Source organism: Colius striatus, chromosome 4, assembly GCF_028858725.1.
Source record: "Colius striatus isolate bColStr4 chromosome 4, bColStr4.1.hap1, whole genome shotgun sequence".
NCBI lineage: Eukaryota > Metazoa > Chordata > Aves > Coliiformes > Coliidae > Colius > Colius striatus.
The window spans coordinates 35,960,298-35,979,715 of record NC_084762.1 but is presented as its reverse complement, the minus strand read 5'-3'; the positions used below and the strand labels follow the sequence as shown (position 1 = coordinate 35,979,715).

The following is a 19,418-nucleotide window of genomic DNA, read 5'->3' as shown; positions in this document are numbered from 1 at the left end:
AGGTTAAAGGTTCATCCACGGGCATGGTACTTGTGATGGTTACAGATTAGGTCCTGCTGTCATAGCTGTACCATTTTTGTGCAGTTACAGTTACTTTGGCAGGCAGATATTCTAAAGTATTTTGCTTTCTACCTTAAGTCGAAATGTCTGGATGTAAAGCAAAAAGGATATGTTTTACAGCTGAATTTAAGTCTTGGGAATAAACAAATCAACCTGCACTTGCTTTTCTATGTCAAGCAAAAGCCTAAGGCAAGATTCTCACTACTTTCACAGATCAAGGAGACTGCAGAGTCTTAGCCACCATCTCTCCAGCCACTATCACCAGCAGCATTTTCATATTGTGGGTAAATTGTCAATAACAATTGTGTGTGTCTTCTGATTGAGTATGACTTCTGAGCAGTTCAGTCATTAGTGACCAATTTATCTCATTTGTTTCTTTATCTCATTCCTGGGAACTACAGGCCTGTCAGCCTGACCATGATGCCAGGAGAGGTTATGGAGCGGATCATTCTTAGTGCCGTTGTGAGGCACACACAGGACAACCAAGGGTTCAGGCCCAGCCAACATGGCTTCATAAAGGGCAAGTCTTGCTTGACCAATCTGATCATCTTCTATGACAAGGTGACCTGCTTAGCCGATGAAGGAAAGGCTGTGGTCTCCCTGGACTTCAGCAAGGCCTTTGACATAGTCTCCCACAGCATCCTTCTGGAAAAACTGGCTGCCCATAGTTGGATTGACCTACTCTGAGATGAACGGGAAACTGGCTGGATGGCTGTGCCCACCAAGTGTTGGTGAATGGAGTTAAATGCAGTTGGCAGACGGTGGCCAGTGGTGTTCGCTAGGGCTCAGTGTTGGGGCCTGTTCTGTTCAACATTTTTATCAATGGTCTGCATGAGGGGATTGAGTGCATCCTAAGTAAATTCACATATGACCCCAAGCTGGGTGGGTGCATAGATCTGCTTGAGGACAGGAAAACCCTTCAGAGGGACTTGGACAGGCTGGATAGATGGGCCAAGGCAAATTGTGTGTGGTTCAACAAAGCCAAGTGCTGGGTCCTTCTCTTGGGTCACAACAACCCCCAGCAGCGCTACAGGCTTGGGGTAGACTGAAAGCTCTCTGTCAGGAAAGGACCTGGGGGTGTTAATTGACAGCCAGCTGAACATGAACCAGCAGTGTCTCAGGTGGCCAAGAAGGCCAATGACATCCTGGCTTATGTCAGAAATAGTGTGACCCGCAGGACCAAGGAAGTGATAGTCACCTTGTACTCAGCGCTGTTGAGGCTGCACTTCAAGTACTGTGTTCCATTCTGGGCCCCTCACTGCAAGAAGGACCTTGAGGTGCTGGAGCATGACCAGAGACAGGCAACAAAGCTGGTGAAGAGTCTGGAGAACAGGTCTTATGAGGAGCAGATGAGGGAGATGGGGATGTTTAGCCTGGAGAAGAGGAGGCTGACAGGAGATATGATCACTCTGTACAATTACTTGAAAGGGAGTTGCAGTGAGGTGGGGGTCAATCTCTACTCTCCAGGACAAGAGAAAATTAGTCCAAGTTGCACCAAGGGCAGTTTAGATTGGACATTAGGAAAAACTTTTTCACCAAGAAGGTTATTAAGCTTTGGAACGGGATGCCTAGAGAGGTAGATTTTACAACTTGTACCTTGAAACTTTGCACTGTAGCTGCTGAATTGAGTGAGTATATATGGTGGCACTGCTACTGCAGGCCCTATATGCTTTCTAGAACTTTCTTTAAATGTGTTTTGACTTTCTTGAAAGACAGACAAGAGTAGATTCTTGTAATGATGAGGATTTTGCTTCCTGTAGCAGCTCTACGTAAACCTAGTAGCTCAGTCCATGCAATGGAATTTCTGAGCAGTTAGGAAGAAGGTACAACAGAAAAAGTGACTTTTTGTTCAGGAAGAAGAAAAAATTCAAATCAAGTATATTTGTTTGGCACCATCCATTCTACTTCTAAGTAGAAACCCATCAAAACATCCTTATTTTGTGGTAGTCTTACAAGCTGTTTCTTGTACTTTCAACATACATAAGACTTTGCTCCTTGGAATTGCTAGGAAGCTCTGTACAAACTGTCTGCAGAAAATCAGATGTTTCAGATCTTCTCTTCTGGCATTTCGATGTGATTCACCTGACTTTCCCAAAAGGTTGAATCTACTTCGATGAACTTCTCCCTTCAAACATTAGTCTGTTCGTCCTACTGTCTGTTTTCAGATGCAAGGTGCTCCCACCACTGACCCTAAGGTTACATTTCAGAATTTAGTGAAAGAATTTCTGCATTGTGGTAGACTGAGAAGTTGATAGAGGAGCTACAGAAAGCACATTGTAATTCTGTCTTTTTTTTCCCTTTTTTTTTAGTACTTTGTGCAGCTGTTAGATTACCAAACACCTGTTAGAGGTGACAGTTACAGATGTGTGATAACTGATGAAAATTAATAGAACATGTGATTCTTTTAGCATAGAAGGGATTTGGTAAGGTGTGTTTAGAAATGTAATTACATACTGCTGCTGTCTACCATTATCACTTAACATGCATTAACTCCTCTGAATATTGAAACAAACATTTCTTGTAGCGGTACTAATTTTCTCATATATTTGTAAGGTGATTTCCTGACAGAGTGAACACCTTCTGACTTCAAAGTTTTTGTCACTGTTGGGCTATTTTTAGTCTGCTCATTAAGCAAACAAAACAGAGAGCTGTTTGTTACTTACAGTTATCATTTTAGGAATATATTGCATAATAAACAATCTTCTATGTATTTCGGATTTTTGCCAAAATTTGATTTGACTCAGAATTCTGGATATTTACGTGGACAGCAGATCAGTTTACATGGAGTAGAAAAGTTCAGGTTTAAACAAAAATATTTTATTATGTTATTTAAGAAGACTACCCAGTAGCATATTGTTGAGGTAGGTTTGTTGTTTTTAGTAATGGCGCATGAACAACCTCAGTTTGATTTCTAAGCATAAGTGTTTGGGGAGAATTAAAAGGTACGCATTTCTGAAAATTGATTGCATTTTGTTAGGTGTTTTTCGTCTGACCTATTTCACTGGTCATTAATTTTTAATCTATTCATAAATGATACTTTGCTGTGAAGTTTAGAGCCTTCTTAATGCCTGGTGTTTGGAGAGCAGGAGCAGTGAGGGGATGCCATCACTTTCCATTATTCATTTAAAATGTCATAGGGTACTGTAAAAAAAGATTGACTTATTTTCAGAGAAATCCACTATTAAAACACTGTAAGCTGACCACTGTTTCCCTTGATTTGCATGTTGTTACATCATGAAACTGCAGACATGACTTTCTGATGATGTTTTATTATGGTATTGTGAAATGGTAATGCTTTGTGCCCTGTTTTGTCACTTTTTATTTATGCACGTCCAAAAGTGCATCAGTAGTGTTTTATGTGGTCCAAACTGTATTTCCCATGTATAGTATTGTGATTCACTGTTTACTGAAATATTTATCCATGCAGTAGTGTTTAATTGTGCAATCTAGCCTATATGCTTTGAGCTCTACGTGGTAAGATTTTTTTCAAGTAACTAAGTCCCATTTTCAGCAGAGAGTTATGCTTTAAAGGGTACAATGGCTTTCTCTTGCCTTAAGGAGGCAAAGTGTGTTGTCTCTGGAAACTGTTGGCAGTGCACATAAAATGTATCATGTTCACTGTATGCCATGTGAGTGGCTTTTTATTGCACCTCCAAATCTAGAAGTTCGCATTGACATTCAAGTTTCCTCTCGCCTTTATGTTAATTATAGTTATCGTAACGTGGCTTATTCATGCATCTGCTGTTGAAGGGTGCTTTTTTGTATTTAAAAAAAAAAAAAACACCAAAACCCCCCCAAACCAATAAAATGCAGAGTAGGTCTGTAGCTAACTTAGAGGAAACCTTTCTGATTTCAGTTACAAAATAAGTAACTTCAGGTGAGGCATACCATGGTAGTAAATGATTTCCCTTGTGAATGAAGTAATAGTGTAAATAATGCCAGTGTATTTGTCTTTTGGCACAGTTCCTGCAAGGACACGCTAAATTTCTCTCTTGGATGGTTTACGTTATCAAACATGTCTCTTAAAAGAGGGATGGTGAAAGGACTCATCAACTCTCCAAACAAACTTGAGCAGTTCTGTTTTATTTAGTTTCCTCTTCCTATGTACCCAGGTCTCCTCTGTCCTAGGAGATAATTGTTCCTATTGTTATGGCCATGTGGCTAGTAATTCTTTTACATCTTGAGGGACGCAAATTGGTGTCAGAAAGCAACACAAATATGTTTAGGCATCTCTCTCTCTTCCAGTTGATAGATGTAGGAATATGCAGGAACAGCACAGTCAATTGATTGATAGTGTGCAACTCATCCATAATGATCTGTCTGATACAGCAGTAAATTATTCTTGAGATTGATGCAGGTCATTGAACGGTACATTGACAATCCTGTTGTCTGTCATCCTGTTCAAGGCAAGTCAGCAACAGTAGCTGCTTGATGCTCAAGTCTACCTTGGATGGAAGCTGTGTGCAGGTGTTCCTCCTCTGTTCATCTTCTCACTTCTTTTTCATTGAGCACCTCAACTTTGTTGTTAGCTCCTTCCAAGTAACAGTAAAAATTAGATATTTTTAAAAGGGAAAGTTGTAGCCTGTTGCACTGATTGTTTCTTGTTGATGTAAAGTTTTTTTTGGAGGGTGTTGGGTTTTGAACTTAGCAACGAAACATCTCCATAGTAGAAAACATTGGAAAATTGTAGAGCAAACCACCTTCAAACTTAAGACAGAAAGGCTCATAATTCTCAGAAATTTTAAACTTAAGTTAATCTTTAGGTTCCATGAAATTACTCTGATATTCTTCCTGTGGTGATGTTGTATTGTTAGCAACAGCAAAGTTGCTCATTTCCCTCTTTGGTTTCTCTTTTTCAAGAGAAAAAGGTTGCGTTTTCCAGTCTGCCAAGTTGCTTGCACTTGAGGATGAGGAGGAAGGAGACACGTATGCCAAGTTTACTTTTTGGTTTAATTATGCATGTTGGTGAGGATGGAGCATAAAATAGCCACATCTTTCTTTAACACATGGGGTCAGCAGGGAGTACAAAGCAGTGCCTTGCAGTGCTCTCAGCGTTGCAGACTGGGCGATTGCTCATGACTTGTTAACCTTCAGAAACGTTGAGGATTTTTCGGTTTTATTTTTACCTAAGAAGAATAACTGTAACTGCTATCTCAAAATAATAAGACCTACTTCAATTGGCTGCTAAATGAGCCAGCAGAAAACCCCGACTATCTTATGCAGGGTTCTAGGACTTGATGTCCTGTCACAGAAGGCATCAAGTTTTTTTGATATTTGGAGGTTTTCCACACTAGGCTTTGCCCTGCCAGAAATATACTTGAATCTGACATCTTGTCAGAAAAGGCATGAAGTCTTCCTTCATGAGGGTATCTGCCTCACCAGACTCTGCCCTCCCAGATACTTTCTTTTAAATTGAGTTCCTTGCGTGCTGTCATGCAAGAACGTTATTGGCATCACAGTCTGGGCCCTTCAGAATCAGCAAACATCCATGAATGATGGACTGGAAGAAATTCCCAGGAATTTACACTTTTATGCATCAAAAAAAAAAAAAAATTACTTGTTCATAGAAAACCATTGTGTTCTGGGTAGTGCTGCCTTTTTCTCCACACTCTAGTTCCTGAACCTGACCTGCTGAATAGCAAATCCCAACAGAAATTTTGGTAGTAACTTTTTATACAGTTATGAGACTTTAAAATTTTGAAGTTCATATAGACTGTGTATGTTCTATTTGAGTAAAGTGCTGATTGGAATGTATTTGAATATACTTTTATGTATAGAACATGTACAAATCTAAAGTACATGAAAAAATCTGTAATTGCATATACAAGTTTAATTGGATAGTCTCAAATACATATGGTCATGATGTTCCTTGTCAAACTGCACTATTTATTCATCTTACTAACTGATACCTCCATTGGCATGTCTCCATGTGAACCACTGATACAACAACAAACAGTTAGGGTTTGCAGCATATTTCAAGGCATGGTAAAGAACAGGAGCACTTCATTCAGGTGATAAGAACCGCTGACACTTGGTAGAACTTAACTGTCCCCCTTCTTGGCGTGATCCATGCAGCTTGCCTTGATTTTCTAGTTTCTTGCCTCAGATGAAGATGCAAGAACAGAAATTCAAGCACAGATGATGAAAAACAAAAAGTAGTGCAGACAGGGTAATGTATTATTTCCTCATATTCTGTGATGCTGTAAAAAAGATCCTTTTTCTTATCATTCCTTGAAGCTGCCAGGCCTACCAGGTGATTTATCCGAAGTGTTAAATCATTCTATCCTTTCTGAGTGCCTCAAATTTATAATAAAACCTAGTAATAAATACTAATTTAAAAATAATAGTATTCTATTCAGCTATTTTGGGAGGGTTGTTGTGGGTGAGGTTTTTTTGTTGTTTGGTTTGTGGTTTTTGGTTTGGGGTTTGTTGTTGGATTTTTAAATTTTTATAGTGTTTAAAGAGTTTTTTGAAATAAATCCAATGTGATTGGGGGCCAACACATGATGTGCAGTAGCTTACCTGTATTCTCAGATTTAAATTAATATATAAAGAGGTTCTGGGCAGTTTAAAGGAGATGTAATGAATGTTGCGAATCTGAATAAAGCTAAGTATTAATTGTTACTCTCTGGAGTTTTCTGCCATCATCAGACATTGTTGTCTGTAAGACAGATTCTCCAAGAGCAGATGCAGAGAGTAATGTAGCCATTGAGAAGTGATGTAAAATTACTCTTTAGCTGTTTGTAAAGTCCTACAAAAATAAATTCTGTAACTGGTTCTCCTCAGCAGTTAGGTACAGTTACGAGATGACTGGTCTGTTGACATGTCTTCAAGTGACTTTCTGGTGTGGGTAAGATGTAGCTCCTTCCTTGGAACTAGGCCAAAGATCATTACTTGGTAGACACTCAGGAAATAGCAGACTTCTTGACTTTCTGGTCCAGAATGATTGTTTTGGTTTGTGTGTGTGTCTTTGTTTCTTTAACTTGGCCTTTCACTAACATAGCGTTGTACATATTAAAAAGTTCTACTATAGATTCAAAACATAATATAACCTAAAATCTTTTGCCCTCTTGAAGCAAGATACTTCACAGAGCACAATTCTCTCCCTGCAGAGAAAATGAGAGAACAGACAATACATGACAGATTATTTGTATTCCTTGGGTACTGGGATGATAAACATTGTACATGTTAAAGAATTTGTATTACACTAGAATAAAAAGTGGAATATTTTACAATATATTCTTTATTCCCAGAATTGCAAGTCCCTTTGTTTCTTTTGTACTTAATAATGTACTTAATAATGTACTGAAGACAAGTCTGTAGAGACTCCTAAATCACAGATGTTCTCAGATTGAGTCCAAGTGCTGTTTGAAGATTGCGATGGAATATGAGCGAACATGTTTCTATAGAACTGTGACTCTTCTAAACTGAAAACAGAGTATTCTGCAAACTTATTTTGGAAAAGATGCTCATATAGTTATGACTGAAAGTTATTTTTATTTATAGCCTCTGTGAAAAAAAAAGTCAGCAGGGAATGTGCATGCTCAATGTAATTTTTTCAGCTTGTCTTTTCATTTATCCTGAAGTTTGGATGTAGACTGAGTAAGACAAAAGGTATTACTAGTTTGGAGCCAGAGTGGTTGAAAATCACTAAAAAAGTTAAACCAACAGAGTGCCAGTGCAAGCAAACAAAATCCTATATACTCATCATTTTCTACTACAAGAGGAGACTTTTACAACCAGTCCTCATAATGAATGGGAGGAGACTTCCAGTGTCCATGTCTTGAATGCACAGGCTGGACATTTCTGTCTTTTGCAGGAGAGAAGCTGAGCTGTGACTTCTTGTCTTCCCGTGGGATGGGGATGAGTCTGTCCAGATCAGAGTTTGTGAAACTGCTTCCAAGCTTCCACTCTGACCTGGTTTGGATGTATTTGAAACACTAGAGTATGTCAATTTCAGGTTTTTCCTGTTTTAGATGTGTTTCTGAAACCAGTTTGTAGCATTTATATTTCCACTAGAATTAAAAAATAAGAAGTAATGAATTAAGCTTGAGTTAGTGCTCACTGCAGCTGATAGAAAGATTCCCTTGGATTTGAAGATGCATTAGAGCAACATATCTTGAAAAGCATTTAGTTCTTGAGTCCTTACTGGTACCAGACAGGCTTCCCTTAAGATTCATTTGAAAATACCAAGGCTAAGTCATGTTTACATGTTCATTTCTAGCAATATGTTAAGGATTAACTGAGTTACCTCAGCAGAGGTAAGTAGTATAGATAAAACCAATGTTTTTGACTAATAAATAGTAATTGTTTAGAAACCTGGAGTTACTGAGTGTACTGAAAACACTGTTTTGTGGGTTTTTTTTTAAGCCAAAAACCATTGCTACTACCTCTCTCTTTAAATCACCTGTGGTATTTAGTAAACACAAATAGTTCCCACATTAAGATGTTTAGACTTTACCTCAATTCTGAGGAAAAAAAATATCTTTTGTTTCAGTTAGGGCTATCTCTGTTGGTAATATTTTTTTTGGTCTCACTCTCAATTTCTTATGAAAATAGCAACTTTGCTTCTGTTTTTAATGTCTGATTCTGTAAGGTGGAGGAAACCTGTTCCTGAGCCATGCTGAGCACTCCAGTTTTCATAGAATCATAGAATGGTAGGGGTTGGAAGGGACCTTTAGAGATCACCTAGTCCAACCCCCATACAGAAGCAGGTTCACGTAGATCAGGTCGCATAGGAACATGTCCAGACGAGTCTTAAAGACCTCCAAGGTCTCCAAGGTTTGCATAAAGTCATTCAGCACTCCTCAAGCCTTAAGTCTTCAAGCTATACATTAAAAGCTAAAAATGTTAGTAGGTGCTGAGACACTTACTGAGTCAGTCTTCATTTTATTTGGGCTGTTACACAGCAACAAAATGGTTACTCAGAACCTAGATACAGCAGAGGGGAGGCAGCTAATGTGAAATTAATTGCTTCACATTATTAATAAGGCCTTTGTCGTTGATTTTGCAGAGAGGTATGTCTGTCTGTACCCCTTGCAGTTGTTTGGTGTAAGAAATGTTCTGCTTTAGTTTGAAAGCTTCAAGTATGCAGACTCAAAGGAAAATTTAAAAAAAAAAACAACAAAAGAATAGACTTCCCGAGAAATATGTATAGCTGGTTGGGATCTTTATATTCGATATAAATAGCAAAGTATGCCTTTACAGATTTGATATCTCATTGCCCTTTCACAGTAATGTCTTTGGGTTTACTTTTCTTTTAGAGGAAGGGGAGTATGAAGTTTTGTAACAGGAAATACAAGTATTACTAAGTTAAAATCTGTTTGGTACCTTTCACAGCTGTATGTTCAAAAACAAGGACAATATGTTTTGAATGTTTTTTGCTGTTATTAAAGCACTTTAAAAAGAATTTGTTACAGTTATTTTCCCTAGGTACAGTAATTCTGATGACACTTGCATAGCAATGATGGTAATGACGTGATAGATTATTCACAGCTGTAGTGATTATAATGTCCTACTTATAAATTGTGTGGGGAAAAGTATCAATTTTTTTTTTGTAAAAAATAAGTTGTTATCATTTAAATAAGACAGAATTATGTTTTTACATCTTAAGGGTTACAAGAGGGATTTTCTGTAATAACCTGAATGTGCCCAAAGTAGATCAGACATTGAGAAGCCACATTAACAGAACTGTAAAGGAAAAGTACTGTCTCTTGGCTTTTGTGGCTTTTATACCCCATAGTGCTAGTGTTTTACAGTCCTTCCATTGTCCATTACTGCAAACACGTCCAGATGAATTCAGCGTTTAATGTTAAAAATCTTATAACATGCCAGTTTGATTTGTAGCCCTTCATATCATGGAATGCTAATTAAAATCATATTTTTGCATATGTCATGCCTTTCATGTACATATGCAAATAGAGTCTATTGCCTTTCAGCTATTAGTAATTAACTTTATGAAGGACAGCTGTAATACATAATTAACAAAAATGTTTGCAAGCCCTTTTCACACTGAAAGTTGCAGCAGTAAAATTTCTGCTTATCAAGAGGTTGAAGCTTCGGTCTGATATCTGAATTGTTTGAAGCAGTCACATGACAATTAAATTGATGTCATGGTCTTATCAGCTGAAGAATGGTACTTGATAGGCTGCTATCTGTTTCATTACATGTGTCACCAAAATTAAAGTAAATTATCTGTGTTTTGTTTGGTAGAAACATAATACCGGGTAGTATATATATTTTTTGTTGCTGTTGATGCGTTGGACAAATACTTTGCCAGTTTGAACAATATTCCTGCTCAAAGGGTATTCGTGAACATGTGCTTCACCTTTTCCATCCTGTTTTTTCACAAGGCTGTAAAATAACTAATGCTATTAATTTGTTTCTATGTATATCTCTTTAAGTAATGGATAAAATGAAGTTCAGCCAGACATAAGGAGTGATTAAAGCATCTGACAGTGCTGTATATTTTGTGTTGCTCATTGAAAACAATGGAACTGCTTGTGTGAAGAAGAGTGGCAGGATGGGCTCGGTAGACTTAAATTCAAAGATGTAACTGAAACTATGTTAGTTTATAACATGAGAAAATGTTGTTTGGGTAAAATAGACTCTATCCTCTGCATGTTGTATAAGATGTTCTAATTTGCAAAGGGAGGCAGAACCAGGTTTTCCATTCTTTGACTGGCGACGTATGGTTGTGATTACTCATACATAGGAAAAATAGCCAAGTGACTGCAATCTGAAGTAAACCAGTTGTTACAAACTGGACTCCCAGATTTAAATAGCAGTTTTTAATTAATTTAAATTTATTTATGTAAATTCTGTTTCTTTAAATGAAAGGGGTTTTTAAATGTTCACTTTAATAAAATGTGCTCAAGTGTATGATCAAAGCAGAAAAAGACAGTATTAAAATTAAAAACAGTGTCAATAAAAATATAACCTGCCTGGATTTTTTGTTTGTTTGCTAGGGTGGCATTTGTGATGAAGAAGCATTTGAATACTCACTTACTGGGCAAGCACGGAGTCGGCACACCCAAAGAAAGGTAAACTACTTTAAAATTCTTTCTCATTTTACCTCGTACAATGGAGACCTTACCCAAAGTGAAATCACCTGGATTTTTTAGCTCAACTCCAACTATAGAGGGAGCTAGTATGCCTAAGTGTTCTACCAGTGTGTCTGCAGGTGTCAATAGGAAAACTGCTGTTGGAAACAATTCTGTGTAAAAAGTGTAAGATTTACACCTTTTTGGGCAGTTTTTTTGTCAGCTAATATTATTTCTGCAAAATTTCCATAGGTATAACTGTTCCTCGAAGTATGAAATCAAATGTCTTTTTTTCCTTTCCGATCCTGATGCTCACAGGTTTATAAAATGGCTTTCTGAGATTGATGTTGATCACTGAGGGCAAAAGCATAGAGAATGCAAAAAGAAAGTTTCCTCAGTGTTCTTGGGCAGAAACAGAGATCAGGTGTTTTGGCTATTTTTAAAAGAATTACTTTTTAAAAAAAAATCTGTGTACAGTTACTTATTTTCAATCTGTTTTGCAAGCAGCTTATTTTTTTCTGTGGTTTAAAAATGTAAGTGTGTTTTACAAACTTGGTGTCACTGTGTTTGCAGATAAACAGATTTTGCCTTAGATTTATTAGGCACATTGTGGCATAGCTATTACTATTTCATTGAATTTTTGGGGCAAGCAGAAACTTGATGGTTTTTGGATAGCCAAAAGATTGCATTTCAGTCTGGGTAAATGGAGGTATCCTACCTGCAGGGTTCATTGCTGGATACTTGCTACTGTTTCAAGTATTACTGCCTTATAAATCATTCTTCTGGTGTAGGCTTTCATAAATAAAGTGTATGTTCTGATTTTGGTATGATAGAAATGGAAAATAAATGATAGCTAGGAGTTGTAGGAGAACACTGCAAAACTCTTTCTGGGTCATATTTGTTTATTGCTAAAAACAGTGGAAATGGTGATCAGACCCTTTTCTCACAAGTTTGTCAGACAAATCACTGAGTGACCTAAGAGTAGAGTTTTAAATTAACACAACATATAGACCTTATATTTGGCTAAGCACCTGTTTAAGTAGTGCTTATATTTTTTATGAGATTTCCTCTACAAAGTATTTAACCAGAACTTCCTGTAGACATGGTTATTTAAAGTGTTTTGAGATACTCTGTTTCATCCAAAATACAGGATGCTGCATCAAGACAACAATTATATTTTCATCAAAGAAGATATCGTATTAAAGTTTATGCTGGTTATCTTTTGTCATAGCACAACAATTATGAAAAATGTTTTGCTCTCGTGGCTTATTTTGTAACTGGAAGCACTCAATGCCAATATGTTCTTTTACTGTATAATCATCATAAATACACATAGAGGTAAAGTGCATTACCCTAGTGAATATGTGTGCAATAAAGGATACATACATTTCCAAATATAGTACCTTAGCCTGAGAGGCATATTTTTAGTGATCATCATCTTGAAATGAATTCCTAAAAATGCAGGATGCTATAATCTAAATTTGTTATTGCTGACTTTTGTTTGCATGTTTCTCCTGAAAACCTCCTGGCTGTTTCCATTTTCCCCACTTCTTCCCATATTCCTCAAAGGCTTTTTGGCTTGCCCGACAGCATGGTGTGAAGAGCAAGGGTGGGGGAGGGGGAGATACCTCCTCTGCCACCCCTCCATGCAGTGACAGGTTCACAGCCCTTGCAGCCCCAGCTGCCTGAGGAGCAGGGAACCCAGCTAAGGCCTGCAACCTCCCTGCCCCATCTGCTAGTGCAGACTGTCGTAGCTTTGCCCCCAGGCCAGCATAAACAAGTGACTTCATACTATCTTCTTTTGAAATTTCTTCATGCATCTCTTGAATATTTCTATCTAAAGGGCCTTTTTGTCTGGGACTTCAGCTTAATGTAGAGCAGCATCAAAGAAGAGTGGCAGACCTACAACAAAAATATAATTTTCTAATAGCAGTCCCTCACTGGTAATGGTGGATGTTTAAACCATGTGATCTATCGAATCACTGTTGCTTTCCTTTCCACCTTTCCTATTATGTGAGAGTTTGATTCCTTTTAATGGCTTTAGGAATGAAAGAAATCCTTCTTCAATATGTTAAAGCATCATACTGGGTATAAACATACTATAAATTAAGTTACATAGTTTTCTTGCCTATTTAAAATATTAATGCCTTTATTATAATTTTGCAAGCTTGCTACTTTTTAATTTCTCTAGGACAATATAATAAGTTTATTTTTTATGTTTTGAATTTGATTCTGCCCTCTGATATATTGCATATTATAACAAATACTAATAGAAGCTAGCTAAATAGACTGTGACAATTAAATTAATAATGCATTTTATTTGCAAGTGTTTAGTCTTCATGGTTTGACTGATATATGCAAAGATGGTAATTTATTAAAAGTAAATTCATGTAATTGTACTACAGAATTTGATGGACCAAAAAAAGTTGTCAGCATGACTATCATCAAAACCAGAAAATTGAAATAAGTTCAAAAGGGTGCTTGAAAAAAGTAGTTATAACCTATACACTGAGAATTTGGTGCCCTTTTAAGAAACTTCTCAAAAAGGAATTTCTGATGACAAACATTGAGATAGTTCTGAGAAGGAGGGAAGAAACACATTTACAGCTTAGTTAGCAGTACTGAACTAGTGCACCTTGCTCTCCCTAGCTTTCCAGAACCCGGAGTATTGTATGCACTAAGGAGAGGTATTAATTGATGCTGTGGAAGTGTTTGCATGTGCAGATAGACAAAACAAGTATAATTCACAATAAGATTGCTACTAAAGCGTCTTTTGCTTTGAGTTGGGTGGGGTTTCTTAATGTTTTTTGGAGGGAGAAGACAAAATTAAGTGGGAAATACGATGTAGTTGAAAATCACAGAAGTTTTAAAAAAATAGCCTTGTAGTAAAATATCTGACTTTTCAGCCCCTCAAAACACTTCTGCTACCTAGTCCATTATTATCGTTACCATTTAATAGCTAACTCAAAAGTGGAATGTTTTAACACAAAAATTCCTCTAAGGTATTTTTTTATGTTATTGGAACTGTGATACTGATTTATTATCAACTTGAATGTGTCTCAAAACTGGCATGTTATCTGCTAAGTCCAAGGCCAGTACATATTTGGTACTTCAGTGTCAGTAATCTTCATGGGAACTATAACAATATCTTATTGGCAGAATAAATCTTTGGTTACACCTTTATTGTGTCTAGGAGACAATGTGGACAAGGTGAATGCATCAGTTGTGTTAATGGTGCCAAGTTGTAATTTCTGTTACATCATTATGCGACTTAGGTGTAAATTATGTCAAAATACAGAACAAACACAGATGTTTCTCAGTTGAGTATGAGATGTAAATATATACATACACATATAAAAGTATGAGAAAGTCATTAAAATTAGAGAAACTGAATTTTCCTCTGTTATGTACAACTCTGGATTTAGAGATTTTTCACATGAAATATATATATTTAACTATTCCTTAAAATTTTGTTTTTCGGGACAGCATTAGTGCAGTAAAATATGCATTTTATAGTATATAATAGAATCATAGAATGGTAGGATTGGAAGAGACCTTTAGAGATCATCTAGTCCAATCCTCCTGCTAAAGCAGGTCCCCCTAGATCAGGTCACACAGGAACGCGTCCAGGCGGATATTGAAGGCCACCAGAGAAGGAGATTCCACACCCGCCCTGGGCAGCCTGTGCCAGTGCTCCCTCATCTGAACAGTAAAAAAGTTTTTTCTTATGTTTTAATGCAACTTTTTATGTTCCAACTTCATCCAATTACCGCTTGTCCTGTCACTAGATACAATAGAAAAAAGGTGTTTCCCCAGCCTCCTGACATCGACCATTTAGATCTCGCTGAATGATAATGAGATCCCCTCTCAATCTCCTCAAGACTAAACAGCCTCAGTTCCTACAGCCTTTTGTCTTAAGGAAGATGCTCCAGTCCCCTAATCATCTTGGTGGCCCTGCACTGGACTCTCTCCAGAAGTTCTCAGTCCCTCTTGAGCTGGGGAGCCCAGAACTGGACACAGGACTCCAGATGAGGCCTCACTAGGGCAGAGTAAAGGGGGAGTAGAACCTTACTCGACCTGCTGACCACACTCTTCTTGATTTATCCCAGGATGCCATTGGCCTTCTTGGCCACAAGGGCACATTATTGGCTCGTGGTTAATTTATTATCAACCAGGACTCCCAGGTCTCTTTCTGCAGAGCTGCTCCGCAGCGGGTCAATCCCCAGCCTGTCCTGCTGCATGGGGTTGTTCCTTCCCAGATGCAGCACTCTGCACTTGTCCTTGTTGAACCTCATGAGGTTCCTCTCTGCCCAACTCTCAAGCTGGTCGAGATCCCGCTGAATGGCAGCACAGCCTTCTGGGGAATCAGCCAGTCCTCCCAGTTTGGTGTCATCAGGGAACTTGCTGAGGGTACACTCTGTCCCCTCATCCAGGTCGTTGATGAAGATGTTGAACAAGACTGGCCCCAGAACCGATCCCTGTGGAACTCCGCTGGCCACAGGCCTCCAACTTGATTCTGTGCCATTGATCTGGCTCTGTCATTCAGCCAGTTCTTGAGCTACCTCATATACATGACTTTGCTAACTAGAATTCTACCTGATACATCTGTTTAAACTGGTTTTATGTATGTTTACCACAGAAAGGCTTTCACTGACAGCTGTTTAATTATCTCATCTTCCTAATGAATTTTAAATGATGAGTTACCTCAGAAATAACTTTTTGAGTAATCCCATTGAGTCAAGTAGAATCATTCAAATATATAAAGTTACTTGGAGCACAAATACTTGCTGAACTGGAATCTATGTTACAAAACATTTTCTGAAAAGGTCATTAATAATACTTTTGTGTTTTGTAAGATTGTTCTAGTGTTTTTATGGTGTTTAAAAAGGGATTGGTGTTACAGTGCCAGTAACATCATATGAAGATCATATGATTTGAAAATGTTCTGAATTGATTGGAAAAACTGGGTAGTGATTTCAACTTGAGAGCAACAGCTAAAATTAAATACTTATTACTATGTAATAGCAGCATAAGTATAGTTGGTATGCTTTGTTGATGTTTGCAGAGAGTGTACTTCTAAAATTTGTGGGTTTTTTTGCACAACTGCTTTTAAGTAAGAAAAGGAACTTCCTGGGTAACTTTTATTCAATGTGAGGCCATGTGAATTTTGAAATATCAAATGCTACTAAGATGTGGTATAAATACCATAAAATATACAGTACCACATGCTATGTCATTGGAAGGCATTGTTGAGGTCTGAAAGAACCAGGAAAAGTGAATGAACATGTTGTGTTAGGTAACTTTTTAGAAAACGTGTTTGTAATAGACTGCATTGTGCTGATATGTAAAACTAGAGTGAATAAAGTCCTTCAGCCCAACCCGGTTGTAGTTAGTTAAACTATTAACCCTTCTTTGGAAACTTTTTTGTTTTGGGGAGCTTTTGATAGTAACTATTTGATACACTTATTTTGTATAATATTACCCTCTACTTGCAAAGTACAGCGATCCAGTTGATGTTACAGCAGGTTTTGGGAAAACAAGTGTCAAAAGTCACAGTGTGATGTGTCATATATATATATAAGTATGCAATTGTCTTGTAATAACTTGTTCATGTTCTGAAAGAATGAGTCCTCTAAGTTACTGTCTCACAGAAGTAATTTCAGTTAGATGAGGTGTTAGTACATACAGATACACAGAGGAGAGGCTACCTGTAACCTCTGATGGGTAATGTGCTTGCTCTAGTCATCAAGCCTTGTCATCACCTTTTACTGTTTTGTGCAAATAATGTTTAGCCACTGATAACCTAACATTACTACTTTAACTGGATGGGATTGAAAAACTTAATTGTTTGTTTCCTGCATTTGGCTTAAAAAGGATCTTGGAGAGTTGCAGAATTGGGTTTTTTTGGAAAAGCTCTAAAGAAGGAAAGGTAGCTTTTCCTTGAAATATTGGTGAGAGAAAGGGAGTGGAAAGGACTCATTGTTTTAGCATTGGTTAGGAGCTGAAATTTTATCCAAGATTTGTGTTAAGCTTGAGTATTTTGGAGGCTTACTTGACCTTCGAAAGCAGTATTTTCCTTTGGAGTTCAGCCCTTGGCTAGCGCTATAGTGTTCCAGAGTGTGAGTGTAGGTTTAGGCTCCACAGCTTCTTGCTACTTAAATGCTCTTCTGTCTGTGGCTGACCCAAGGAATACAAGAAAGCCGTTAAGCTTACCTGAGTTTCCTCAGGTACTAGAAGTAGGTGAAGTGCTGAAAATTCACAGCCAGTTTTTCTCTTGAGTTGTTATCTATGCACACATCATACATGTTTGCTTCACTACGAAGAAAAGAGTAGGCAGCCGTTTTATGCTTTTGAAAACTATTTTCACAAAGACAAGTGATAAATTTAGCATCTTATCAGAAAGAAAAAATAACAACTGAAGACTGTAAAAGAATGAAGTTATTTTACTGCTACTCATTATTTCTTCTTCCTATCAAATCCTGGCAATCTTGTAGCTTAGTTCAGAGAGAGAGACAATCTGAAGTAAGTTTATTTTAGTTGTCAGGTATGATGTGAGATGTTTTGGAAATTTCTGTAGTTGGCAACAATCTTCCTGTTGGGAAGGCTTAGCTGTTATGAGTAAAAGATAGAGGGAGTGCCTAATGGGATGCACACATCTCACAGTGAGCACCTCTGGCTAAGTTTCAGTGTTGTAACAAGATATAAATGATGATCTGGTTGTATTCATAAACCAGATACTGTCTAGAGCCTAGGTTATTAATTTCATTAGCAAATGTACACTAACATTTTCTGTGGATCTATGGAAGACAGTATGGAGAGTTGCTGAAAACTGCAGTTTTTTTTCACAACAGTCTGTTTCCAAGGAAAACATAGTTCGTAGTTGTATGCCTTCATCTAAAAGTAATCAGCTGCAAACGAATCCGTCCTCTATTGCAGTCAGCTGAAAGTAAGTTGTTTCAGTCATATGTCCCAGCTTGCTTCTTCCACCATGTAAGTCAACCATGCAGGCTGGGAGGGTAAGGATTAGGATGGCAACATATCTCTAAATCTCTTTTTACTTGTGTAGGATTTGAAAGGGAGAAAACATGTCCAGGCAGTTAGGTAGAGTATATTATACTACTTTGAATTTGTACAGTATTGTACTTTGTGGCGTTTATGGATGTAAAATGTTCCATGTCCCAGGTGGCATCATGACTCTTAGCTTTGATCAGTCTATAAAATACAACACAAGTATTTATTGAGTGCATTGTAAAGGAAATGGAAACATAATCTCTTGACTGCGCTGCAATGAAATATTTTCCATATATTCTGAGAAATCATGAGGAGTATTTTGTAGACTTTGGAAGTGAAAACAGAAATGCTGTGGCAGGTGCTGTATGATGGTAGAAGCTCAGCCTCTAGTTTTAAAATACATAGTAATTCTGTAGCCAAAGTAGTTTGGTAATCTATTAAGTAAGAATGTTTGTTTATCCATTCAGGTTTACTTAAGTTTAATCACAAATACTGGAAAAACATGTTCTGGAATTGAAAGGTATTGTGAGCAAAATCCCCAAATAACCCCCACAGTACTATTTCTTTAAAAAAAAAAAAAAAAAAAAAAAATTAAAGACAAAAGAACCCCAAAATGTTGACTGAGACTGAAGTACTAAAGCTGTGGAAGTCTTGCATTGTAAAGAAAGTCTTCTGCATCATGAGTCCTCATGATTTCTTCTGCACAGATCCCTGATGAGTAGAATCATAGAACAACCTAGGTTGGAAGAGACCTGCAAATATAATCTGGTCCAACCTTTAATGGGAAGGGGTGCCTAGAAGAGGTGATCTAGCACCCCTTCCCATTGCGTCTTGAAAATCTCAAGTGACGTGGACTCTACCTTGTCCCTGGTGAAGTTATTCTAGTGAATGATTCTTCTTGCTGTAAAACATGTTCTTGTACCCATTATCCCTTGTCGTCTCCATATGGCTTCTTGTGAAGAGAGAGCTTTTGTCCTCTTTGTAGCAGCCCTTTAAATGCTGGAATATCATGATGAGGTCTCCCTGAGCCTTCCCTTCTGTGGAGTGATAGGTGGTAGACAGAAAGCTGGCTGTTCCAGCATTGGCTTAGGGACAGGTTGTTTTATGCAAAGACTGTTGCTATTGTCTATTGATAGTGCATTTGATAAGGAAAGAGTAACAGTAGTGTTCTGCATCTTAAAACTCTTTTGATCCTGGTAGCCAAATGGCATCATTCTGTGTATGAGTTTTAATCTAAGAAAGCCCCAGGATTTTTAAATTACAGTAAAAATTTACTTTGATAAACAGGAGTAACTCTGAGGTTGC

General features: G+C 37.6%; 1 protein-coding gene across 2 annotated transcripts in view; it reads left to right on the top strand.

Annotated features, from left to right (window-relative positions):
• The window catches only part of ZNF407 (zinc finger protein 407), a 351,802-nt gene that overhangs the window by 126,361 nt on the left and 206,023 nt on the right, over nt 1-19,418 (top strand). For both annotated transcript variants that reach the window (XM_061995058.1, XM_061995059.1), the window contains exon 4: nt 11,028-11,102. In XM_061995058.1, coding sequence (XP_061851042.1) covers nt 11,028-11,102 — 75 coding nt within the window. The remainder of the gene's footprint in view (nt 1-11,027; nt 11,103-19,418) is intronic.